The sequence below is a fragment of the Lycorma delicatula genome, chromosome 8 (assembly GCF_047948215.1).
Source record: "Lycorma delicatula isolate Av1 chromosome 8, ASM4794821v1, whole genome shotgun sequence".
In the NCBI taxonomy this organism is placed as follows: Eukaryota; Metazoa; Arthropoda; class Insecta; order Hemiptera; family Fulgoridae; genus Lycorma; species Lycorma delicatula.
The window spans coordinates 17,526,976-17,541,817 of NC_134462.1; the positions used below are offsets into that span (position 1 = coordinate 17,526,976).

At 33.2% G+C, this 14,842-nt stretch overlaps 1 protein-coding gene across 2 annotated transcripts in view; it reads right to left on the minus strand.

The window, feature by feature from the left end:
- Tsf3 (Transferrin 3) overlaps nt 1-14,842 on the minus strand; it is a 76,424-nt gene that overhangs the window by 18,250 nt on the left and 43,332 nt on the right. For both annotated transcript variants that reach the window (XM_075372372.1, XM_075372371.1), the window contains exons 6-9: nt 13,018-13,187; nt 4,130-4,254; nt 2,457-2,611; nt 1,432-1,675 (exon numbers count right to left, since the gene is read on the minus strand). In XM_075372372.1, coding sequence (XP_075228487.1) covers nt 1,432-1,675; nt 2,457-2,611; nt 4,130-4,254; nt 13,018-13,187 — 694 coding nt within the window. The remainder of the gene's footprint in view (nt 1-1,431; nt 1,676-2,456; nt 2,612-4,129; nt 4,255-13,017; nt 13,188-14,842) is intronic.

The window sequence follows — 14,842 nt, forward strand, 5'->3', positions numbered from 1 at the left end:
TTTATATACCTACTATTTATATAACTAAGATGTCACACCTGTGACAGGTAAAAACATGCTTTTTTTTAAAAACAGCACTATCAGTTGGATGTAAAAGCAACACAAGCTATATTAAATGTTTTACGATTCCATTTCAATGTTTCCGACATGTGTCCACTATAGACTAAAAAACTACTGGACCAATTTACATGTAAGGAAAAAGGGAGAAAGGGAAATAGGGAAAAATCAGAAAAGGGAAAAATCGAAAAAGGTAAAAGGGAAGAAGGTAAAAATTGAAGAAGGAGAAAATGGAAAAAAGAAAAAAGGGGAAAAGGAAAAACAAGGGAAATGGAAAGGGGAAAGGAGAAAAAAGAGGAAAGGGGGAAAGAAGAAGTGGGAGAAGGAAAGGGAAATAAGTGAAAGATAAATGGGAAAGGGAAAGGGGAGGAAAAGGAAAGGGAGAATGAGGGAAAGGATTATGGTAAAAATGAAAATGGGGAAAAGGAAAATGGGAAAAGGAAAAGGGAAAAAAGGAAAAGAAGAAAAAGGGAAGTGGGGAAAGGGAGAAGAGAGAAAATGTAAAAGGGAAAAAGGAAAGGTTAAATTTTGTGAAGTTCCATAATGTTCATTTTGTTAATGTTTTATCAAACTTTCAATTGTGTTCATTTGAACAAGATCAAATTCTGGTATATATATATATATACTCAAACTATAAACTCAAACCTAGCAATAGCGAAGCAGGTCTGTAAGTTTAAGAATAATGAGAACAATTATAATTACTATAATACTTAAATTATTCTTTAATTATTATTAATCAACTATTTTTATTTAATATTTACCTCCACCTTCATTAAAAAACACAGAAGGAAATTAAAATTAAACCAGTTATCAATGAAAAGTTTAATAAGATTCTCCAAAACAAATATTCTTATTATTATTACTGTTCAGAATTATTAATTCATTTCTAACAAAATTATTATCTCTAACTTCTACTTAATCTAAATATGCTAAGTTAATATAATTTATCTTCTTTTTTTGTTAGTTTTATGGCATATTTTTTTAATTATTAAAAGGTTAGTTTTTTGCTATTTTGAGGTTAGTATATTTGAACCAACTTGATAGTTTATACCATTACGGTGTAATGATTATAAAATTTTAATTTTGGCGGCCATTTTGAGATGAATCCGATAACTGATTGTGGCCATTCGTGTATTTTTCTAATCCTCTAATGATTCTTAATCCAAATCCAAAATCAAAATCTGAGGCAAAAAATGTTTATACATACATATTGAATTCAATAATGAACTGTTTGTTCATTGAAAATTTTATTTTTTTTTAATTACAAATAATACTCAGATGTTAATCAGAGATTTCAAGATTTCTTTTTATTTTATCAGATATAAGAACTGCCAGAAAAAAGTGAATATCAGTATGTTAAAAAAAACAACTTGCCTCATTGCTGGTAACAACTGATCACTATTAGTCAAGAAAACATCAGCAAATCTATGTTCAACAGCTGTAAAACAGTTATTGTCAGGTGGTTCATAACAACTTAAAGGAGGTTCTATTCCATAACTTGCTGCAGCTGCTGAAAGCCATTGACACTGTGCTTTCTCATGGTCTGATGTAGCGCAAAGTTTGATTTCTCTGTCTTTACCACATCTTGTTGAACTAGTACTACTTAAAAATCCTTCAGCTATAAAATAAAAATATAATAAACCTTTAATATTGCACTAATCTTTGATTTTCTTACATATACAAATTTATTACTATATAAATAACATATGTTTATATGGCTTTACGTATGTATATTTTACATGTGCGTACATTTATATATGTTACACAAATTATATTTATGAGTCAGTTATTTTATGACTGTGGTAAAGCTGAATTCTAAAACACTGATAAAGTTGTCTGAACAGAAAATTTTCATAAAAATAATTTATATTTCATCATTTATAAGGAATTAATCAATAATTTGTCAGTCCAAAACCAGAGAAACGTAACTCCAGTTCGGTTATTTTACATAACATAAAGAAAAAACGCTTACACAGATTTTTTACAAATTTTTAGCCGCATTATCCTCAATACTCACAAAAACCTTATTCTAAATATAAATCAATATTTCTATTAAGAATTAAAATGAAAAACCTTTAAAATATATTTTCAATTTTTTTTATTAACACACTTTTAAAATAGCAGACGACTCTTTGATTCTTAACAATTTCTTAATTAAAAATTTCATTTGTTGTAGAGATACTCAAATTTTGAAAAAAATTATTTTTTGTCATATTTTACAAAAATTACATTAAAAATAATGAAGAATAAATTTACTGAATAAAATTACAATAAAAGATTAAAGGGGTTTCCAATAACTCCACTGAAGAAGATGGACAATTCAAACCAAAAAAAAACATGGATGAAAAATTTTCATTTAATTTGAAAGTAAGTTATTGTATTAATTTTAATATATTTACCTTGTTTCAAATAATCAGATGGTGAGATCAAATCAACAGTACTATATGTGGGTGATGATTCTAGTAAACCAGAGAGAGCATTTCTATAATCATCTCCATCAGTCTGATTAATTAATACGTTTGTTATAATATTTTGAACATTTCTGGCAACAGTACTGTAAAGAAACAAAAAGAAACATCAATAAATAAATTATAAGTACTATCTTAAAAAGTAAAGACTATTAAATTGTAAAAAAATGTTTAATATTCGAATAGTATTAACAAGAGAAAACTCTTTAAAATCATTTGTAAAAAATGAGATTTTGATACTACATGCACATTTTGTTTGAATACTTTACTTTTGATTTGGACTGTCTAAAGAAATATTCTTTAAGCAATATTGTATAAATATTAATTTTGTTCGTTTTATTTATTAATTTAATTACTTGTATACCAGTAAACAATAACAGAAGTACAATATGGACATTAATATTGTGCATATATATTATGAGCACACATTCATGCACACACATATATACACGCACACAAACACACACAGATATGACAGAAGTTGCACACAAGTACACAAATTACAGACTATTCTTCTTTATGGTGTTATGGCTAAGGGACCACTTGCAGCTTAACACCATAATTGCAAAGGTTCAACTACAAATTTTGTTATAAGATGGCTGGTTACAAATGACTAAAGACCCAGGTAATCGGAGGATTAGTAAAAATATTAAATATGAAACTATCATCTTTGAAATAAACATGACATTGCATTAATAGAAGTGAGGTGAAAATAAATTTACTGAAGTTTTATAAAAATTCCCATTTTAGATGGTGTAATATGTTGGTAGTAAATAAAAATATAGTGTATAATAATAAAATTAAAGCATAAAATTTATGACTTATTGATGATTCTGTAACTCAGAGAATTTGGTATTATGATTGACTACTCTGGTAATGACATTGATACAGGAATAAAAATATACATTATCTTTATTTAATTAAAACAATTACACACTTATTTTTACATCATGATGAATATTCATAAGAGCCAAACCAATTAATCAATCTTCAGCCATAGTTGACCTCAACCACGATTTTATGCATCTCAAAGATTTTCAACACTCTCAAAGCTTCTTTTTTGAAGAATCAATAATATATTCAACCATATTATTCTTCTAATTTCAAAACTCTAGGCTTAAAAAAGGATCTAAAAAATGTATTTTAAAATAGATCATAGTTGGGTTGTTTGAGAGGGGGTGATCACCTCCGTGGCCCTTCCCGAAACCGCCGTTGCCTGAGATGTGTGGTTAATTGAAACCTAACCCAACCGCTGGCCTTCATGGCAGCATCTTGGTCTTTCATCTGGAGATTCTGGGCTCGAATCCTGCTCAGGCATGGCATTTTTTCACACACTACAAAATTGTCAAAAAAAAAAATGCGTAGAAAGTATAGATGTTACCAACAAATGCACCGTTGACTATTCCAGTAGTAACCACCAATGAGAGATTTGGAAGAAAACCTTTTATATAAATTTTAGATCATGTAACTTTCAGTTACTCATTTAGCTGAAGGTTTTTATTAATTAAAAATTGTTGTGTTTTATCAGATAATCTACAGAAATATTAATTACAAAAAAAATTAAAATAATAAAAAATAACTACCATCATTTTAAAATATAATACCTGTGAGCAGCAATTACTGTGTTTGGTTTCTGAATCCAGATACAGGGATCTGATGTCATTAAATCTTGTTTTGTTCCATCAGGACAAAGTAGTGATACATTATTACATTGCTGGTAATTGCTGTACTGAAATAAAATTAAATATGAGTATTTTAATAAATATATATCACACACCCCCACACGCATGCACGCACGCACAAACACACACACATGAATTCTTTTTTTTTTTCTGAATTTTTATGGGCATCGACTGCTAAGGTCATTAGCCCTCGTCACATTCTTTAAAAGAAATTATTATCTCCATCAGGATCGTCATATGTAAGGGTGTAAAGGGCCCTTACATTTTATTTAAAAACACAAACTTCACAATAAACATTAAGACATAAAAGACAAGGACAATCACAAACACTTACGGGGTGTAAAGGGCCCCAATATTAAAATTTGAGATAAGGTTCTCAAAAGACCATGAAATTAAAATTTCAACTTATCAATACCATTTCTTTCTTTATATATATATAAGACTACCGCTTAGAGATTCTTTTATCACAGCTTTAAACTTTCATTTTATAGACTTTTGAGAAGTCCACTGGCGTGTAAAAATGCAACTATATTTTCTTCATTTCCATTATCCAGATTAGCACTAATATTATTTCTAAGGCGGAACCTCTTTCTGAGGTCCTCATATATGGTACACTCTTCTATTAGATGCTTGATTGTCAGTGTTTTATTACAAACACCGCACATTGGTCTCACTTCGCCGGTTAACATATATAAATTTGTTAATCGCGTGTGACCGATTCTAAGTCTGGTCACCGCTACTTGTTCACGGCGAGTCAACTTAAAGTTGCTTTTCCATTTATAAGGAGAAGTTTTACTGAGTTTAATTTTGTATTTAAACTCCTCCATTCAGCGTTCCATTTGTTTCTTACTATGTTTGTTAGACGGTTTTTAACATCTGCCACTCTTACAGGAAATGCATCCAAATCATCGCAGACTGTTGCCTTTCTGGCAGCTTCGTCTGTGATTTCATTACCTGTAATACCAGCATGCCCCGGAGTTCATACAAATACGCATCGCTGTCCTCGTTGTTTTAGAACGTATAAAATGGATAGGATGTTTGCAATTAGGACATCCTTAATGTTCTTGTTCCGAATTACGACAAGTGCACTTAATGAATCGGAACATATTAGCACTCTCTCCTCGCAATAGTGTTCAGTGTAGCGAAGAGCTTGCTGAATTGCAGTGAGTTCTGCCGTTTAGACACTGACCACATCTGGCAGTTTCCAAAAGTGGGCTTCTTCATTTACGTATATTGAGCATCCAACACCATGTTCGGTTTTAGAACCGTCAGTATAAATTCTAATATGTTCTTCGTAGCTACTGACGATTGCCAAAAATTCCTGCTGGATGATCACTGCTGGTTTCTTTTTTATTTCTCCTTGAGAGAGATCCAAACTTGTATTTACCGCTGGAAAGAGCCATGGCGGTATTTCTCTAGTAGAAATTGCCAATGTATCTGGAATGGCAATTTCATATTTATTTCTTAATTCGTGGTACCTAATTCCGGCTGGTCTGGAATGGGTAGCACGACGTTCGTATAATGCAGCCATGGGATGATTCGTAAACAATTTATTATTTATATGAGCAAGGAAAGCCCATACATTTGCTGCATATCTTAACAAGAGGATCTCTCTTCTATAATGTAGTGGCATTATTCCGGCTTCAGACATCAGACTAGCCGCCGGACTTGTGCAGAAAGCGCCTGTTGCATATCTTATTCCGCTATTATGAACTACGTCTAACTTTTTTAAATGCGACTTTCTAGCGGATGAATATACGATACATCCGTAGTCTAGTTTAGATTGAACCAATGCTTTATACAATCTCAATAATGTCTCTTTGTCTGAGCCCCAATTTAAGTTCGATAAACATTTTATAATGTTTAGGGCTCTTTTGCATCTATCACTCAAGTCCTGTATATGTAATCCCCATGTAAGGGATTTATCCAATACTAACCCTAAATATCTTACATTGTCTTTATATTGTATTGGATTATCATCAATTGTCAACGCAGGACTTTGATGAGGAATTCTTTTTCTACAAAAGTGTACATAGCACGTTTTTTCTGGTGAGAATTGGAATCCGTTATTCTTTGCAACTTCATTTAGAGCATTGATCGCTCGTTGCAATTTGTACCTCACCATAGCAGTCTTGTTGCTGGCATACACAATTTCCAGATCATCAATATAGACGCTTTTGCTGAGTTCTGCTGGAATGGCTAGTATCAATTTATTGATGGCAATGGTAAACAAGGTACCGCTCAACGGCGAACCTTGTGGTATGCCATTTTCCAAATTTCTTACAGATGAATATTCGCTACTGACTCGTACTTGGAAAGTACGGTCATTCATATAGTTGCTCAGTAAGACTGGCAGGTTGCCACGAATGTCCCATTCATGTATCTGGAGCATTATACCATGACGCCAGGTCATATCGAAAGCCTTCTGAAGATCAAAGAAGACTCCGACAAAATGTTTCCTTTTAATGAAGCTGTTATATATAACGTCCTCTAAGCTGATCATTTGATCAGTGGTAGAATGGTATTGCCGAAAAGCTGCTTGATACGGTGATATCAGGTTTTCTTTTTCCAAAACCCAGACGAGTCGATTATTAATCATTTTTTCCATAGCACACGTCAAAGAAATAGGACGATAGCTATTGGGGTCTGTTAAATTTTTATTTTTCTTTGGTACTGGAACAACATGAGCTTTTTTCCACTGCTGCGGGTACGTTCCATCCCGCCATATTTTATTATAAAGTTCTAATAATCTACGCTTTGCAGTGGTATTCAGCTGCCTGATCATATTATAGTGGATTTCATCCGGACCAGCAGCTGTGTTACCTGATTTTTCCAACGCTTTCGCGAATTCTTCCATTTTAAAAGGTACATTATATGAGTAATTATACTCAGTTCTGAAGTTTAGTAGACCTTCAAGTTGTTCTTTTTTAGTACAAAAATCTTCTTCGTAATTGGCCGTTCTGCTGGCCTTTTCGAAGTGATTGGATAACAGCTCTGCAATTTCATATGGAGTGTCTTTTATTTCATCTTCATCTTGAAGGCTAGTTATGGGAGCAAAATCATTACGCCCACAAATCGCCTTCACTTTCCTCCAAACATCTGATGCAGTAGTAGTTTTGTCAATGGATGATACATATTGCTGCCAGGATCGTTTTTTCGAGTCTATCATAAGACGTTTTGCATACGCCCTGTATTTCTTAAAGGCAACAAGATTTTCTATACTAGGACGCTTCTTAAAGCGTCCTTATACGCCCTTTTCTTTCTTTTTATAGCTTCACTTATTTCATCGTTCCACCATGGAACGGGTTTCTTCGTAAGTTTCCCAGATGTTTTGGGAATATATCTCGATGCCGACTCAATTATTGCATTTGTTATGGCGTCGACATCGTCTCCGATAACTCCAATTGTTTCTGGGAGTATCGTTCTAGCTGTGAAGCTCGTCCAGTCTGCCTTTTCAAATAACCATCTTTTAGGGATGGGATATATTGTTCTTGTAACATCAGTTACAATTTGCACCGGGAAATGATCGCTTCCATGCAGATCGTCTATGACATGGAAGCTGTACCTCGGTGCTATCGATCCGCTTATAAGTGCAAGAACTATACAGGACGTCGATCCATCTCTGGCATTCAAAAAGGTTCCTGATCCGTCGTTTAAAATAATAAGTTCTGAATTCATCAGGAACCCTTCCAGTTCTCTTCCACGGGGATCTACTCGATCTGATCCCCAAAGAGAATTATGAGCATTAAAGTCACCCACCAGTAAAACAGGTGGGGGAAGCTCGGAAGTTAGTCTTGCTATGTCATCCTTATTCCAATCAAAATACGGCAAGTATATACTGCAGACAGTGACCTGGAGCGGACGCTTCATTCTAACGGCGACCGCTTGTAGGTTTGTGTTTAGAACAACCGCTTCGGTGGTAGCTCTAGTTGATGTTAATATGGCTACTCCACCTCTAACTCTTACATTTGGCGGTTGATCTCGCCGGAATATATTGAATCCTCTTAATTTAAAATTTTCATTTCGGCGGAAATGCGTTTCTTGCAGATATATACAAATCGGGTCTACGTCTTGTACTAAGCGTTGGAGCGCATGGATGTTTGAAAAACATCCATTGATGTTCCATTGTACAATCGACTCGCTAATTTTTAATTAAATTATTGTCTGGGTTTGCCTTTCAGCCATCCTTTTTTTCTTTTCTTCCCCATCCTACGAACAGCATCGTGTTCGCGGAGAAGGTCGTCGCCTGTAAGGCTTCCGGTCTCCGTATCGGAGACCACCGAAGCCGCCGACGACGACGGGCATGGATCGGCACCGGTCACAGGCGCCGATTGTGGGGCGGCAACTTGGCCGACCCCAGACACGGGGGTCGCACCGGTCACCGCCTGTGGAGGGGGGGACACTCGTCCCCCCTGTGAAATATTTTGTGGCCTCTGAGGCTTAGAGGCCACTTCAGTTACAGGAGGCTTTAGAGCCTCCATAACAGTCTCTGTAGGTATTACCTTTTTCTTGTCATCAAGAATCTCACTGAGACGGACTTGGCATTCTGCTTTGGCGTCCGTTTTCTTCAGAACAAGAGCAACTTTCGATGTTTTATCTTCGGGAGGAAGCTGTACTAATATCTTTGGCTTTATAGGATCTTTACTATTGAAAGGTTTCATTTTATGGTCAATAATTCTTTCAATCATATTAGCCAAGGTCGGAGCAAGTTTATTGATGAGTTGACCTTCATCGACAGCAACTGGAGCAGGAACAGGAACGGCAGCCGCAGCCTGAGCGTAAGTTGTTGTTGCTCTAGGCTTACGGGCGTTAACTATCTTCTTTGCATCGAAGTAGCTGACCTTTTGCAGGGTTTTTACTTCCTGCACAGCAACTTCATCTTTGTAGACAGGACAATTCCTTGATCTACAAGAATGTGCTCCTTTGTAGTTGATACATGTAGGAGGCTCTTTACACGGCTCTCCCTCATGCACCTCTTCACCGCACACGCATATTTGCGGTCTTTCGCATCTAAGAGCGGTGTGGCCAAAGCGTTGGCACTTAAAGCACCTCATTGGCTGTGGGACAAATGCCCGCACATCCAAACGGTGAATCCCTTCTCTTATCTTTTCCGGCAAAGTAGGCCGGTTGAAAGTGAGGACATGAGAAGCTGAGGGTAAGACCTCACCGTTCCTTCTCATGTTCAATCGACGGCACTCTATTACTCCTTGTGCTGCCAGTTCCTCTACAATCTCTTGCTCCGAACAATTTAAAAGATCCCGACAGACCACAACACCTCTTGAGGTGTTGAGTGTGCATGGGGATCAACGCGTACAGCCAGATCTCCTATTTTCTTCAGTCCTAGGATCTTCTGAGACTGTATATCATTTACAGTCTCTACATGAAGTCCTGTGAAGGTTTTTCTTATTTCTTTAACAGAGCCTCCAGCACATTTGGTTATCTCCCGAGCGATGAGAAAAGGACTCACCTTCGAAAAATTTCCATCCTCCTTGGTAATGACTAAATATCTAGGTTTCGGTGCATTATTGCTCTTGAAAAAAGCTTTTTGTAAGCTTTTTCTAGCCTCAATCTCAATCCTTTTTGTTTCCGCACTCTTTCGGCGTTTCGCCTCAGGCGAAACGGCCGGTTCTAAACGAGGGTGTTTACGTGAACCCTCTGCTACGTTTAGTTGTTCAGTTTCCATGAACAAATAATCCCTTCTGTAGTAAGGCTAGCCGCCGGGGTACACCCCCACTCCAGGGCTACCAACCCTGGAGGTCCGTTCCGGTACTCCGGTGGAACCGGCATATGTCCTGGCAGAGAGCGGATGCGCAGTCTCTGCACTGACTCCAGGCCCTTACACACCGAGGCTTTCAGGGCTCCCATGCCCCGAACAACATGGGCACCTTAACTACATGCTTGCCATCGCGGGGGGCATGTGGACAACGAAAGGTCTCCGTTACACCTGCAAATAACTTCGACCGTGGCCGCCACATCGCCAGCTCTAAAGGTGGTATTATTCCATTTCCACAATCTGTAAGAATTTCGTATCTGCAGGTGGCCGTGAAATCCAGTCCTCTGATTCGGCCTGCAGATGAAAATCGGCCGAAAAAAGTATATCCGAGAAACAATACTCGGAACCCCGTTAGCCAGCTATATGTAATGTACGTGAGTACAGCTGTTGCCGCCCTGGACGTGGAACGTAGATGTTGTTTTCCGGACGTGGGGATTATCTACCTCAGGGCCACATGAATTCTTAATTTTCATTATAAGAATTTCATTTGTTTAATTGTTAAATGTTCATTGTTTATTACCGGGTTATATATAGTGATAATATCATCTACATACTGTATTTGTATTAAAACTTCATGCCATATTAAAACATTGTGTGTAATGAATGCCATGTACTAATTTACTCTCAAAATTCTATAAATATTCAGCTCATTTGATAAACCATCAGACAGTGTTTGAGGGATTTTTGAGATGGTCTTATAAAAACTGCAACAGATAGCAGCACTTGTTTAAATTAATATGCAATTTTTTTTTTATGCAATAGCAGAATTATTTTAATCATGAGTGAGGATGCGGAATCCCGTGAAAGTGCTTTCATAAATAATTAAGCTAAAATTTGTCTTATCTCAATATTCTGTACTAGGCAGTTTATTTAATAAATTTAAATACATATTTAGGTAATTCAGTAGAAAAGGAAATAATTTGGAAACTGAGCTTGAAGAAGGAAAGAAGTTCATACAAACATATGTTGAATAATTATCTTTTATTGAGTTACGGCTAGCAAAAAAATTTTTTGATAAAATTTTTTGTAATAAAGTCTATGAAAAACAAAAACAAAAAAAAACTTTTATTACTAAAAACAAAATGAACAAACACTTAAGAGAAAAATGTTATTAATTTCTAAAAATAGCAGCTGTCTTTAATACAATAAATTTAGACCTTTGACAAATGAGGTTGGCAACATAACTGTGCCCTTTGAAATTAGTTTGAATCTACTCATTGTTGTCATAAAATTCAATACAAGTTTTGATTTGAGAGAGTGACATACATTTTACAGTCACCTTTCTTCCAGTAATGTAGTAAGTTGTTGTTAAGGTGTTAGGTATTTAATAGAAAATGTTATTGTACCATGATTATTGTAGCTAGGCAAATGATACCATTTTTTGTTTAACACTACCAGCACAATACTTTGGCTTACAAGAAATGGTCTTATTATGCTTCTGCTGCTATTTCTAATAAATTACTAAATCATTTAAAGATCTTTAAATTTATTTTAGATTAATAAGATCCAAATTTATTTAAAATAAAATTAAAAATGATTTTCTGAAAAAAATACTATTTTAAAATAATACTAATTAAAAGATTTAAAAAAATTGAATTTTCTGCATAATTTGTGATCAAATAAATCTCATTAACGGCTTCTGAACTGTGAATTAATTTTTAGTTTCTTATTTAGTTATCTTCATGTATCTTTCTTATTCATTGTATGTTCATGTATCTTTATCTTAACATTATTTCAAGTATTTATATTTTAAATAATGGACTTTATATTAAAACTTTTATATTTTAATGATGGACTTTAATTACATTAATTTTTATTTTATAATTGTGTATTTTATGATGCTCTGATCAAGGTTTTACCACGGTTCTTTGATCCAGCAATATAAATGCTGGGGAGTTCCTTTCTTATTCTTGGTTTAATTATTCCTGATAAAATCTACATATTTTTATTATTTATCTACCTATTGATCAGCATAAAAAGTTTATTTATTTAATATTTATGTACTGCTTGTACCATTTAAGTTATATCTGAAAATTGCAATTAAATTAAATTAAATTATTATTTCCACAATCCAGTAAATTTAATATTGATAAAACTACAGTTTGCTGAGTAAATGACCTGTTCTCAGCAAATAACAAACAGTTTACTCACTTTATCTGTTTTCATTAACTTAATGTTCATTAGAGTGAACCGACAGCTCTGTTTGACGATTTAATGTATTTGCTGAGTTGTATTACTGTTGGGTGGAAAAAAATCAGTTTGTACTGAAGTGAACAACAGTTTAGTCAGACCATTTGATATTTTCTACCACATTATACTGTGAACAAAACTACTATGATCAGTCAGTTCTACTGTGTTGATTATCCTTTTTGTCAAACTTATTATTCCTTTTTGTCATCCTTCAACCTTGGATATGTGTCATGTAAATTGCATCAACAACTTTAAAGATTTATAAGATATTAGTTATGTAAAGCAAATTGATTTTGACAGGAGTTTTTTATTTTTCATTAAAGAAAATGTACTTTTGTTTTTTTATAAAGATGATACTCCTTTAACTTTCAAATTAAAATAAATAAAAAAAGCTATATGTTGTTAATTTGCATGAGTTTTGCTATGTAGTTTATAAAATGTATAAAAATGTATTAATTAATATTAAGTTTCTACGTACACGTTCATTGATACAGAAATCATAGCAATGAGTTCTCTAAATATAGCTTCCTGAATATAATTCATTGTTTAAAAATCTATCAGAATAATTGTAAAATTACAATTGATATGCATGATATCAGTTACACAACACTTTTTCACTACCATTTAGATATTAAAATATAACTTCAGAAAAGGTCCAGTTGACCATAATGTCATTTACATTATTAGATAATGTGTTATCCAAATAATGTAGAATAATCATACTTTAAGTCAATAATATTATTATCCACTTCAATATTATACAAATAATTACAAAATAGTTCGTAACCATTCTTATTTTGTATAATTTATCTTGTTGATAATTAAGCAAAAATTCATAGTAACTCACAGAAAGTTGTTTTTTAAAATGTCTTCTAACATCCTGATATCTACCCCAAGAGAAATCACCTTGGCAGTCAGATAAACAAAGAAGTGCATTACTTCGTCCCCAGTATTTATCTTTTATTGAACATCGGTATGGATCATCACATAAATTACAAAGGCTTCCATATTTTTTCTCTGTAAAAGAAAGCAATTTGTTAAATAATTTCCAAAAAGAGTAATAATTATTATTAACATATACATATCAATTGACTTTTGAAATAAAAAATGAAAAAAAAAGAAAACAGTTTTGTTGACTTATTCTTTTGTTTGAGGGGATAAATTAAATGATTTAACTCCTTACTGCTAAAGAACATTCAATGCATCCACAGCTCCAACCACTTACGCTTGTGTGATTACTAGAAATGCATAACTTTGTAATTGCAAGCTGTTTTTCTATTTACTGCAAATAACTATAATAAATAGATATTAATTTTATTTTAAAAAATACAATTTTTTTATACATTCAGATTTTTTCTCTGAGATTGTATGAATTTGTTGGAAGAATTTGAATAGTCTTCTTCTTAGAGAGCAATATAAAATTTCTATATCTGCTTCAAAAGCAAATAAATGTTATAATAATAACCGGAGTTGGTATATCACATAATAATATAGGATGAGGGCAAGGAAACGGGAAATCTGTTAAGGATTTAAATAGTTTTTAATAACAATATTCTACATATCATGCCATTAACAAATTACATACTTTTTATTTTTAAGAATCAGATCATTAAGGTGCAAGCCATTTACCCTAATATACTTTATTATACTTTGCCAGAATTTCTTTGAGGAAATTCTGGATAGCATGTAATACATCAACAATGATGTTAGTGACTTCCTTTTTAATTTTTGTTTTCAGTCCAGCAATGTTTGCAAGACAATTATAGTTCACTACACTCTTGAGATGTCCCCACAAAAAAAAATCACAAAATATCATTATTTTTAAAATTCTGATATCCTGTCAAGATATCCTGTATAAAATTTTAAGTCCTGTCACGTCAGGAGATGTTGGAGACTGTAATGTAACCATGTTATAAAATTATTTGATTGCCTAACAATTACTTACAGCTGTTATTGACTGTCAAGCTGTATGTAACAGTTCTGTCTTGTTGAAATTTAGAGCCAACAGAAACTGTCTGCTGAAAGATAAAGAAATTTTTTTTTTCTTTAGTTGAGAATAATTATTTATAAATGACTGCTATATTATAATTATCTATTGAAATTACTAGAGTAAGGTCAGTTCACATGTGAATAAAAAATTTCTTCAACTAATCCTTATCATTTCAAACTAGAACTGTTTTTCATCAAAAATAAAAAATAATTTTTTTATGAAAAGTTTCTAACAGTTACAGAGGTGTAGAATCCAGAGGGAAGCTACAAGAAAAAACCTTTATTATTATTATTAGTTCTCTTTTTTTTAAGTAACTAATCATACAATTTGCTTTCACTTTATTCTAAGAGTCATACTGAAAATGAGTTACACCATGTAAATTTATCAGTATAACTAAAATAGCTTATGAACAAGTTATTATAGATAGCATATTATAAAAGAACTAAAGAAATATTCTTACTTATCCAATTTTTAAACACAATTAAGTATCAATAGACCCTTCTCAAAGGATGTTAACACAAAATTTAAATCTTAATAATTGTGTAAAAAAATAATTCTGAAAATGTAGTAAAACATTTCTGCTACTACAACCCAATTTATACATTTACCTCATGCATTACCACATGTCCATTTCTATTAGTTCTTGTACTCATACTATCACATTTGGCAAAGCATGCAAATA